The sequence below is a fragment of the Hyperoodon ampullatus genome, assembly GCF_949752795.1.
Source record: "Hyperoodon ampullatus genome assembly, chromosome: 1".
Classification (NCBI taxonomy): domain Eukaryota; kingdom Metazoa; phylum Chordata; class Mammalia; order Artiodactyla; family Ziphiidae; genus Hyperoodon; species Hyperoodon ampullatus.
Window position 1 is genome coordinate 102648190 of NC_136914.1, and position 13427 is coordinate 102661616.

Here is a 13427-nt window from a genome sequence, read left to right on the forward strand (position 1 = left end):
ACCACTGAATTTTCTGCCTGAATTAACTCAAGTGATGCATCTTTTGGGGTCATTTTCTCCCAAGAATGGGCCAGACACTAAGATGCATACTTCTAACCTTACAGGTTTGTCAAGGCTGTTGTATAATGGGGTATGGATGGTTGGAGTCAGGGATGGGAAGAGAAGGACCAACTTTACCCATGCTTCAACTTTCTATTGGACAAATCTAATGGTTCTAAGAATTAGAAATTCAACCCTGTACTTCCAGGACATTATGAAGTATATTAATTGCAGTAATAAGAGAGAGCACATTTTAGTTACCAGTTTCTATGACAGATTTATTGCAATAATGACTGCAATTATTCACCATTACCAAAACACCATTTGCAATATGACTTTTAGTTCCTTCTATTAAGAATTGGTGTCTATTTTCCCACCCCTTGAATATAGGCTAGCCTAGTGTATTGCTTTGACAAATAGAATGTGGGACAAGGGATCATATCACAGTTCTAAGCCTGAATCTCATGAATTCTTGAGTTCTTGTACTCATTTATTTGCACCTCTGACGCCACCATGATAACAAGCCCAGAATATTCTGAAGAATCATAGAGCAGAGAGGAGTGACTGTAGTTGTGGTCATCTTAAAAAGGTCAGTCTTCAACAATCCACCAGTTGACTGTAGCTATTTGAGTGAGATTAACCAAGCAAAGCCAAGTCCAGCCCAGCTCAGCAGAAACACTGAGCTAAATAAACCTTTGCTATTTTTCACATAAAAATCAATTGCTTACTCTTTTATTTGTGTTTTAGCAGTCTTTTGTGTCAGGAAACTGTAAAGGACTCTAAATTCACATGGCGTCATTACTTATAGTGCAATCATTCTGGCAAATATATTCTGGCAGCAACTATAATGTAAATATTCATGCCTTGCTTTGTTTTTTTATTAAGTCTTTTTCCTTAATATTAGTAGTTACAACTATGTTCAATGAAGCATCTACCACATACAACTCATTATAGCATTTTATAAACATAATCTTATTTAATATTTACAAACCTCCCCACCCCCCCCAACAAAAAACATAAGATAGGTTCTTTATTAGCTCTAACTTATAAAAGAAGACTCTAAAGATAAGTAGAAGAGGCAGGTTTAAAATTCTGCATTACTGTAAATAACCTCTTCTTTGCACCATGTCCTGCTTGTATTGCTAAATGAATTGATTCATTTTTAAAAATATGCCATCATATTCTTATCAAAGAACACTTGGAGGGTTATACTTTATTCAGATCACACCCTGGAACACTCAACCAGGTATATAAGTGAGGGGAAAGTAAAAAGTCACATTCACCAGAAAGGGTGAAGTAACAGAAATCCCCCAGTCCCATATAGTGTCCTTCAAATTGAAGTTACATTTGACATTGACGCCTGTGGCATTCTCAGTTTTCTTTATATAAGAGTCAAGTTCAGAAAACAAAACCACTATTTCATTTTATGTTATTTCAGTATCCGTGTGTTGAAAGGTATTTATGTGCTTGGCACATACTATGCCCTGCAGAGGCAAAAATAAACAAGACAATGATTCTCTTTTACACTCTAGCCAGATGGGAATTTGTCTTGAACAATTAAGTTTGGAAAAATGTGAGGCCTTAAGAAAGTGTGACTTTTAAGAATTATGTGGATTCCTATGTTTTCAACATAGAAGTCTCATAGAAAGATGGAATATTTAAGATAACAATGAAAACAACAGAATATCTTAGAGAAATCCAAGAAAATCATCATTTGTCCTTAAGTGAATGTGATGTCTAAGAAATGATACCCTGAATATTAAGAAAAGCAAAAACTGCAGAAAAATAAAATGCAGTTCACGATTGAATGGAAAAATTTAGATATTGAAATTCCTTAATAGATGCCTCTTATAGATTTACTGTCATGGACCTGAACTGAGTATCCCTCCCAAATTTACATTCTACCCACAGCTTTCAACAAGTCCAAATTTAAGGTCAAGTTTATGCAATGTCAAAAACAATGATTCTAAGCAGTATTCGCTTTAGTGTGTATATTTATAAATTTTCTGAATGGAGAATAGGGTTTGAAAATTTGAAATACTTGAGGGTTATTAATGGATACAATACTTTTCCCTATAATTCATTCATTCTGTTCCTCCTTACCTCCCTTAGTCTGCTTTTAAATAGGAAAAAAAAAAAAAGGAAACAGAGCTAAGCTGCATCCCTGAGAATATATTAGGAAGCAGTAGATTGCAGGAATATAGCAGTAAAAGCTTTTGAGATAGTTGTTAGTTCAAATCCTGTCTCCAATACACACTGACAGTGAATGTGTGAAATTTATTTCTGTGAGGCTAAAATTCCTCGCCTATAAAAGGGGAACACTACCTTTTTGGGAGGATCAAATGAGATAATATATCTAAAGTATTTACTACAATACCTGCCATTTAGTAAGTGATAAATAAATATTATCTATTGAGACAGGAAAGGGACTCTAAATAAACAGATTCGTGAAATTGGTTCTTACCACGTTCTAGCTGCAGGCCCACTCGAGAAGGGTACCACTTTGGACCTATTCAATGAAAAATAACATTTAATTGTAAGCAGAGGTGTAAACACATTTTATTTATTTATTTTAAAAATGTATTTATTTATTTATTTATTTATGGCTGCATTGGGTCTTCATTACTTCTTAGGGGCTTTCTCTAGTTGTGGTGAGAGTGGGCTACTCTTTATTGAGGTGTGCAGACTTCTAATTGCGTTGACTTCTCTTGCAGAGCACAGGCTCTAGGCGCGCAGGCTTCAGTAGTTGTGGTACGTGGGCTCAGTAGTTGTGGCTTGCAGGCTCTAGAGAGCAGGCTCAGTAGTTGTAGTGCACGGGCTCTGTGGCATGTGGGATCTTCCCGGACCAGGGCTCGAACCGTGCCCCCTGCCTTGGCAGGCCGATTCTTAACCACTGTGCCACCAGGAAGCCCTAAACACATTTAAAAAGCAATAGTTTCCATTGGAAGACGGATTAGATCTCAGGAAGTGAAGAAAAATGATCATCCAGTGCCAGAAATGGAGATAGTGGTTATCCTTTGCAGGGTGCTGAGAAGCACTGTGGATAGTTCTGGAAGAAAGCATGATGGGAGCTTTAGGGGTGGTGGTTTTCTGCTTTTTGATCTGAGGACTTTTTAAATAGTTGCATTTAATTTGTGGACATGTTCTAAAATAAGTGACCTATGACTTGTGTGCTTTTTGAAAATTACTCTTCAAAAAATAATCTTAAACATCTTCATTTAAAACTGGAGAACTCTGACTTCATTTAAGATTTATTTAACATTAGCATATGAAAGTGAGTTATTTTCTCTATCAGGAGTAAGGCACTCTATCAGAATAATATATACCATTGACTTTTAGTATTATGGGCATATTAATTATAGCGGAATCATCACTTTAGTACCTTTTACTTATACTACTATTAGTAATACATAGATTACTAAAAATTCTATCTGGTTAGAAAAATCAAAATACCTTTATTACACACTGCCATAAAAAAAAAAGTTGGTTCACAATTACCAGAATATAATTATTTTCTCTTAAAATGAATTCTATGTTACTATTTTAAAGTCTCTATTGAAAATTTAATTCTTAACTTTGAAGTACAATTTTAAGCACATTCAGTTAATAAAAAATAAATTGAAAGAAGAATATCATCAAAAGAATATTCCACAGTTGTTATTTCATTCTCAAAACATTACTTTCTAAATTGTCAGAGTAATTAATGATAACATGGCATAACTAGACTATTGGGATCAATTCTTTCTAAACTTACTGCAAAAAGACAACTATAAATGCAAGTTCTCATGGACAAAAAAGTCACAAGTCAAAACTTGTAATCACAAGTTAAAAGCTATTTAGGATTATATCTAAACAAAATTTAGTAATAGCGAGGCAAATGAGGAAGACACAAACATTTAACTCTGACCTTTGATTGTTTTTAATTAGAAAATATGTAGGTAAAGAGACTTTATTTTTGTTTTGTATTTACTAATAATTGTTATTATTTATATAGCCATTTGTTGTTCTGAAATGCATGTTAACATTATCTGTTGAAAAGTATTTATAAATAGCTACCTTTATTATTCATATTGAAAATCTGCTGCCAAAGAAGCATGATGGAAACAAATGAAAAGAGATGTCTACAGTTTTAATTGTTTCCAATTATGGATATTGAAGAAAAGACAAAACTTATGACATTCCATTTATATTTGACAAATAGTCATTGAGCACTTATGATTGGTGTGCATAAGCTGTCAAGTTCTGTCCATTTTAACAATATTCATGTAAGACATCATATTCAATAGCACTTTATGATGCCTTTAATGGTGGAAATGCCAATGCAAAACTTACTCTATCATTCTAGGCAAATAGATCTGTCTATGAACTACATGAATCAATCCTGGCTGAATCCACAATGATCAGTCAGAGGAGTTAGAAGCTCTAAACACCTTCAGGGAAAACCATGTCCTTCCAACTCTCTCCACGAGGATAAACTATAAATCTACTTATGAAATAAACCTGGCACTTAATGGTTGTGATCTTTGAACACTGTGTCCTAGTGAAAGAGAATTAATAACTGCCTATTAAAGCTATAGATTAGTTTCAGTCTTTTCAAAGAGCAAAACATACATTTTCTGAAGTGCTCTGTGATTGTTGGGGTGAGATGGAATAGGCTGGAAGAACAGCAGAGAAAAAGACAGTTTATAAAGGATAAAAGACCCATGTTGTACAAGGTTTTTTAGCATATATGAATGGTCTAGAATATTATTAATAATGCTGAGTACATTTGAACTTGGACAGCTGGCTCACAGCTGAATTATGACTATGTAGTAGATCTAATGCATCTGCCAGTATCTTAAATTACTTAAGATGTTGAACTTGACTTGTGTAACTCCTGTCATATTCTAGCCATGACTTTGCGTTCTATCCTTGATGAATGGAAGTGTTCATATCACTATGTAGTAACATCCTAATAAGTAATGTCTGCATGTAATTCAAATATATTTATTTTAATAAGATAAGGTTTTCTAAACTTCTGGTTTTGACCCATTAGTAAGTTGAAAAATAGAATTAATGTTATTCTCAACATTATATAAAGGAATAGAATAGAATAGGATAAAGCAGAAATGGATTGCCATGGCCGGGATGTCATATATTAGAATAAACTCTGGATAGACGGGTTCAGTATTGTTTCTTGAACTTTTGCTTCAATAACTTAAATTGTAGAGATACATTTGTGTTTTTATAAGATTAATGTTCATTCTTTATTCTGAATCATATGGATCTAATATATATATATATATAGTATTTTTATTATAAAATAAAATACATTTCCTAAAGCTCTGTATTATAGAGCTTTTTCATAAAAATTGGCATCAGTGATTGAATTAAATCCTGTAAGATAAATAAAATAGATTTTAAAAGTTTGAACATTTTCTTTCTTCAAAAAGATTTGTTTTAAAATTTTGAAACATAAAGGAAGAGGGCAATAATATAATTATATTGGAAATAAATCATCTAAAATATGTTATAAGCTACATACACTCAAGTACATATGCCAGATGCCTGTCCTTACTTTTTTTTAACCTAAGAACATGTTGACTGCCATCATTTTTATTATGATTGGAATTCCTCGTATAGAATATTGATTAACAGTATAAATTTTAACTGAAATGCACCATTCATATTTCCAGATATTCAATTTTAGAAATGATAAAAGTTGGCAATAGAGAAATATTTTATTCTTGACTCACTGATGGCATGTGTTCTATCTTTGTGTATATGAAAATATAGAGCCAATTAGTAGTTACAACATACAGACTAAAGTATGGATAGATTAAATTATTTAGTGTGGTATAGTTTAAAAGGTATTAAAATTATTCTTGATAGTTCTTGATTACACATAGTATTGAATACTTAAATGAAACATATGTGTCATATTAATACTGAAAGAAGAGAAATTTAGAAGAAAAAGTACTGGAGGAACTTTTCAGAAATAATTAGTATCCTTCATGACCTAGAACTTGACTCCCTTACATAAGACTCTAGGTAAAACTTGCCCCCTAACTTCTACCATTTTCTTGATCACCAGTCTTACTAGAAGGGAGAAATTCTGAGAGCAGTTAAGGATTAATTAAAGAAACCACTTAATTAATGTGGTGGAATATTCATAGTGGACTGCAGAGACGTTTGGGGAAAGAAAGCAGTGATTTATTTTTGTTGTTTACATCTTGGGTGCTTTGTGGCTGGTGCAGTGAGATAGGATGAAGAGTAAAGAGAAACAGAATACAGTTCTTAAGAGTATGCTATGCAGAGCTGGCTGTGATCAAGAGTTTAGCAGAAGTAAGATAAAACAATGTTGTACAAGTTTCTATGCAGCTCAGTTCAGTGTCTCAAAATTCCATAACTGCATGTAGGAGAAAACAAGTGAATTTGTCTGGATTGTTCACTGTGACCTACCACTAGATACAAGTGTTGCAGTCAGAGTTAATCTGGGAGATGACAGTTCCAGAGAGGAAGAAGCAAAGAAGGCCCATATTTTCTAAATAATTGATATATACAGGATATTAGGAAATACATTTGAAATGTTCAGAAAAATAAATATGTGACATGTCAACAAAACCTTTAGGTAATAAAGCCTCAAAATGTAGCATCATAAATTTAAAGGGTATTAATTGTTATTTTCAATAACCCATTTGAAAAGTGAACTATATATAATTAATGTGTTTATATGTAATATAAATATGTTATATATTATATATATTTACTTTTTTCAAATACAAGTACATATAAAAGGACTATGTGTGTATATATATATATATATATAAAATGCAGATTCATTTTAAGGTTAAAAATATAAAAAATGGAAAAATAATTATATGAATGGATGAATAACAAGACATTAATACAAAGGAAACATTTACAATTCTATCTGGAATAATAAAGTCTGGCATAATGTGAATATGTACTAAAAGTTAATATAATGCAAAATCTCTTAATGACATTCTCTATATGAAAATTAATAAAGGAAGGATATCATCAATAGTTGATGAAGAGGTTTTGATGGTAAATTTCTGAGCATAAAACACTGCATTTCACCTTCAGTAGACTTTTTTCTTACCACAGAAAATGAGAGTAATACTATAAATGCTAAAATAAACATAATTAGAAGGCCATTAAAATCCTATAGGAAAGAAACATTTTTTTAAAAATCTCTAAAACTTATGAAATCAACTTGATTTAATCTAAAATGACTTCCTGAAATGAACTAAATAACTGCAAGTGTAATTGGAAAACAATTGTGAACCAGTAGCTGCTAAGTGCACTTCAAATGGCATCCCATTTCAGGATAATCTTGTAGGGCAAGCAAATAAAACCAGAGTGTAGTGAGAAATAAATTAAAGGAACTATAAGCATGAGGTAAAATAAAGAAATTAATTTTCCAGAAGAGGGATGGTAGTAGTCTCCTGTGCTTAAATTCTATGACACCAGATCTGAGTTTTGAACATACATCTATACACAACACTTTGAAGAAAAGATAACAGGCAAGAGGCCATTTGTTGAAAACATCAAGCATGATGATTGGTCTTGAAATGCTGCTTTTCATGAGGTGATTCTGAAACATTGTATATATTTTATCTAAAGAAAATGATTTAGGGGAAAATGAAAGTAATTTTTAAATACTGAAAAATTATTAAGCAGAATAAAGACAAGGACTGTTAAAAACACCTTTAGGGTTAACTGGAAGAAAGAGTATTTGTGCAAGGTAAGAATTTCACTGAAAGTGGTTAGCCACTGGTTTCCTCTCATAGATATGTGTAATGCAAATATATAAAGATGATGTAGCATAAACTCCTCTATTTGGTGGGGAGGTGGACTGAAAAACTTTTAAGATACATATCAATTCTCAAAAAAGCATTTATTAATAATTCTGTATTATTAAAAATGAATACCTGAAACTTTGCATCAGGTTTTGTCAATCATCCTAATAATATATATTTTTAATCCTTGCTTAAGGTAAGTTAAATTAAGAAAAATAATTGGCATAATAAGCATAAACTACTACACATAACATGCATAATGTTTTTATGTATAATAAGCAGACATAAAATTTTTCATCATAGAATATTCATACTGTAAAATTCTTCAAAATATATCTACTCTTAATCATAACAATGAAAAAGATAAGGCCAAGTATGACGAAATTATTTGCCTAAATTAAATCAATGATTTAATGGTTAAGTCTGGTCTAGCACCCAAGACTCTCAATTCTCAATTTACTAAACTTTCTAATATACCATTTTTTTTTTCTGATTCTTTTAAATCAGTAAATAGCATGTCAAAGAGTAGTAAAAGGAAAACAATAAGTGAAGGAAAGGAAAATGAATATATGTAGCCACTCTTATTCCTCAATCCCTTGATTGTTCTAAGCCTTAACTGGGACTTTTATTTTATTTATATGCAGCATATAATACAATAAATGATCAAAGACCAAGATTAAGTCCAGAGAGCATCAGATATGTAAAATGTCTCATAAACTTAATCACCTAAATTTATTAAAAAATGAGTAAAGATGTAAAATAAAGAATCAAAAACATGAGAAAAGAATATGCCACTATAAACATTTAGAGTTTTATTTGATAAAATACCAAATAAAATTTATAGAAAACAGACAGTTAATTTTATAGTAATAAAAATGTAATGGAATGATGGTATAGTCAATAAGACGAGGCAGAAGAGAGAATTTTTCAATTGGAAGATGAACCAGAAGAAATTACTCATAAAGTAGAAAATTAAAAGGAATATATAAAAAAAATTAAAAGAAATAGAAAATTGAATGATATTCCATACATTATTCATCCTTAAGCATATGCAAAGAATTCCATTAACTACAACAGTAAACTATATGTTCTACCCAATTCTTCCTATTGAGGACAACTAAGAAAGTATGGCAAAATATTTTATCAAAATCTCCATAGAGTTAATAATAAAAATGAAGTATTATGAAGCTAATATCTGGGAGAAAGGGAATCCAAGAAAGCTGAGCCCAGCAACTGAAGCCTCATTCCTCTCAGGATATCTGCTTATATTGAAAGAGACAGCTGAGCAAGGCTTTCCACAGACTCACAAGCCTGAGAAAACAGAAAAGCAGGTTTTATTCTCAATCAAGAAGGAGAAGTCCTAGTAAAAGCCCACTTTTTCAACCAGTATCACAAAATAAGGACAAATCAGAAACACAAGTTCTCACAAGGAATGAAGCTGAATTTTGAATCATCTTAATACTTGTTTGGATTCAAGGGATCTGTAAGTTCCAAAGTCCAGCCCTACTGCCTGAAGAAGCAAAATTAATCTCTGGAGACATACAATTTTATCCAGAGTCTTTAATTACCTCACATTTTTTGATATTTTCAAATTTCATGAAGGGCAATTAGACTGAGAACAGATTTCAAAATGATGGCAACAAGAGATATTGTCCAAATAGCTTCCAAATGGAGCACTTTTTTAAAGGAAATATAAAATAGTAACATTATTAGTTAGACTGACAAATCTTACCATCAATAGACCCTTGTTGTCTGTTAGTAGATGAACATCCAAAGGATCAACTTTGAGAAAAAGAAATTAATTCTAGGACTGAGTTGAGATAAACTAAACAATATTGAGCAAAGAAACTAGCACATAAGTAGATGTTTTATATAAGTTAGCAGAATATCTATATAATTTGAATATATAAATTAATAATGATAAATAATAATTTACATTCATATACAAAAACAAAATACTGGACAGCAATAATGTACAAAGTGGAAAGTATTCTTTGGATTTAAGCATTCTGAATACCTTATAAAATTTAAGAAGGATGTAAAAAATAATAGTTAATCTCAGATTTTGATAAAAGGTTTTTTAAATTTTTTGAGCAGTTTTATTAGTAAATTTTTATACATCTGGAAATCTAAACTTTTTCTTAATAATGGCCAACTATTTTCCTTATTCTGGCATCCAGAGATGTACACAACTTTCTCCTTTCCTGTCCAGCAAAAGCCCGGCTCCAATGGGAAGTTCTCATGTATACAAAACAAAATTAAGGGACAGGAAATATTGACCAGGCCATGGAATGCTAAATAGGAAACATGGTAGCATTACAGAATGTCCTGCATACGTTGAATTATCACTTTAGCTACATTGCTTTAGTAGTACTTTTATACTCTTTCCAAACAGTAAAAGCCTAAAAGCCTGAACAAAAGGGCAAACACATGAATTCTCTTTCTTTTTTCATTGGAAATAAACACCAACTATCATACAAAACCCTTCCTTGATGTACTAAAATACTTCCTGGTGATTTAATATTGTTGAATAAGTTGTTTTATTTGGGAGAAATGATTCCTTCCTTATAGTACTTCACTAGAAATAAATGAACCATTTTATTCCCTGTACACCATTTCTTTGCAGTCTTATAAATGCCACCTACGCAATTAAGTGAAAACGCTGAAGTGGAATCAAGGAAACCAGTAAAAATATGTGTGATAGTGTTTATGTATCTGAAAAATAAGAGGACAGTTTCCTATCTTATACCCAATAACAACAACAACAAGTTTTAACACTCAAACCACCATCAACCAATGTGTATAATTTTGCTGACCTTGAAAAGAAAATGCATCTGCTAGAGAGTTTGCTATTACAAAGTTCGCAAATAAGAAAGACAAAGTGTTATAATGCTGTATAATCAGCAACCACAAAGCAAGCCTTCTGTAGGAAAACAGACATTGTTCTAAAAATATTTAAAAGCTGCATAAACAAATATTCAGAATTATAAAATAAAGAGTATGAAAGCAAGAGACATAAAGTAACAAGCCAATTTCACAGTAAAATACAGGACACAAAACAAGAAAATGTGGGACAGGAAGAAGAGCATACAGAGCACAACTGAGCTATTTCTTTGTCTTCCCTGGTTTAAGTTTATAACCAGTTTATTCACGTAATTACCCACCATACTTCTAAGGAACCACCAGGATTGATCATCATGCCTATACCTATACCCCCATTTACTTTAGATATCATTTAGTTGTTCAGATGTCTCAGAGCATCCAACATCAGAGTGATACTTCTCCCAATTTGGCTTTGTACAACAACTACTCAGACCTAACTGTCCGTCTCTCCATGTTTTCTCAGACTCCTCCAATGTACTTCAGGGCATTTATAGTCTGTCATCAGCAACAACTTTTAAATCAACAACTTCCACTCAAAAAATCCCTCAATCTTCTTACTTTAAAACTTTTCTGCATATTCTTCAACTGGTATTTATTCTTTATGCCAAACCCAATTGTGTGCTTTAAAGTATATTAGGAATCCTCCTTGCTATTAAATCCAAAACATTTTTTCTCCATTCTCCTTTGGTAATTCCTATCAACAGACTTTACTACCTAGCATTATTTCTTCTTGTTGCCATCTATGATCCACAGGTATTTCCATCTAAGTCACTGAGGACTTAACTCAGAGCAACCTCTCTACCACTATTCATTTACCATTGTAACATTGTAGGTGATTTTATTTTTTTTTTTTTATTTTTTTTTTTTTTTGCGTTACACGGGCTTCTCACTGCTGTGGCCTCTCCCATTGCGGAGCACAGGCTCCTGGATGCGCAGGCTCAGCGGCCATGGCGCACGGACCCAGCCGCTCCGCGGCATGTGGGATCTTCCCAGACCGGGGCACGAACCCGCATCCCCTGCATCGGCAGGCGGACTCTCAACCACTGCGCCACCAGGGAAGCCCAATAGGTGATTTTAATATCACTTAAATTCCCTGTCCTTTAGTTCCTTGATCTACTCATCCAAATATTCTCTGTCTACTCTCTCACTCTTTCCCAGAGTCTCATGCTCACCAATAAATGCATTGTCTCCAAAACACATATTTCCAACATCCTACTTCCTCATCATCACTACCATTCCTTCCTATTTAATTTAGTATTTCTAGCCCAGATAATTTTTGATTCTCCAAGGACTTCCCAACAATTATCTTACTATTTTCACTATGATAAGTTTTTTATTTCTCCCACATTTAAGTTTTTCTCTAGGCTCAATTCTAGTATCCATAATTGTAATCACACCTAATCAATGATCTTAACTACTTCGCTACTTAGAAAATGCTAAACCTTGTTATATTCAACTATTCCATTCTCTGTGTCTGAATCTGAGTTTTTGAATGGTTCTCCTCTGATGCTATCACTGCCCTGGTTTCCCTGATACTATCAGAATGAGCAGACCCCAGTACTACTTCCCCGTTACTTTTTCCCATTACCTTGCTTTTTGATCTTTCTATCTGAAATGATTTTATGTAGCTATTAAGATGCTTAGTATACATTCCTCCTTACTGTTGTGCAACATCATGAGGATAGGTAGCTATAGTCATTTATATTACCACTATATAGAGAAATTAGAAGATTACCTGGCACAGAGGAATGTGTGAATTTATAAGATTCGAATAAACACATGGCCTCTTATTGAAGAATAATTGGCAGAAGATATGCACCATAGTTTTAATAAAATGTAATATTAGTTATTTATAATAAATCCTTTTCCCTGTATAATGAATCATTGCCTTGTTACTAGTTAATTGCAAAGTCTGTGGACATTGACTGGGTTTAAACCCTGAGACTATAATCTACTAGTTGTCTTATTTATCTTGAGCAAGTTACCTTTCTGAATCCTATTTTTCTTTTATGTTAAGCAAAATTTTTTGAAAACAAATAGAGGAGGGGTAACAAAGTTGTCTAACTCTTAGGGATGTTTTGAGACTTAAATGATATAATGCATGCAAATAACCAAAAACTCTTAACAACTAATTGAAAGATGTGATGTGTGTAAGAAAGATTTGTGACTGCTGAAATTAACAAAGATAGGGGGAAATATATCGTAATCATTTCCAAGACAGAGTGCATGAGCAAATTGAGCCAGGTAAGAAATAAACACTGTGATACAGTGTCTATTTGCCTACATCTTCTTCATATGTTCATGTTATTTACTTTGCAGTAAGTTACTGTTTCTCAGTGGTGCAAAGTGATCATGCTCATAAAAAATGTGTATGAACAATTGAAAATTTCACACTATGCTAATATAATTCTCCTATTTACCAATCATATAGGAACTCCCTAGAGTTACAGAAGCAAATAGAGCAAATAAATAATAGAGTATGAATAACGTCACAGTCCAAACACAGTTGCTCTTCAACAGGGGCAAAACCAAGGAAACATTCCTCACCCCACACCTCAAATTATACATTAAATAGATTTTTCTTTGTCACCACCTAGATAAACATACACACATACATGCAGAGTATGAGGACATTATGAGAATCTTCTGTGCCATAAGAAGTTTGAACCTGATGCTGAAGGTAGTTAGGTAGTAAGGACAAGA

At 32.6% G+C, this 13427-nt stretch overlaps 1 protein-coding gene across 1 annotated transcript in view; it reads right to left on the minus strand.

Moving 5' to 3' along the window:
• Positions 1 to 13427, minus strand: part of TECRL (trans-2,3-enoyl-CoA reductase like) — a gene marked incomplete at both ends in the record, with an annotated part of 98252 nt that overhangs the window by 42144 nt on the left and 42681 nt on the right. The window contains one exon of the mRNA XM_079722044.1: positions 2504 to 2548. Coding sequence (XP_079578170.1) covers positions 2504 to 2548 — 45 coding nt within the window. The remainder of the gene's footprint in view (positions 1 to 2503; positions 2549 to 13427) is intronic.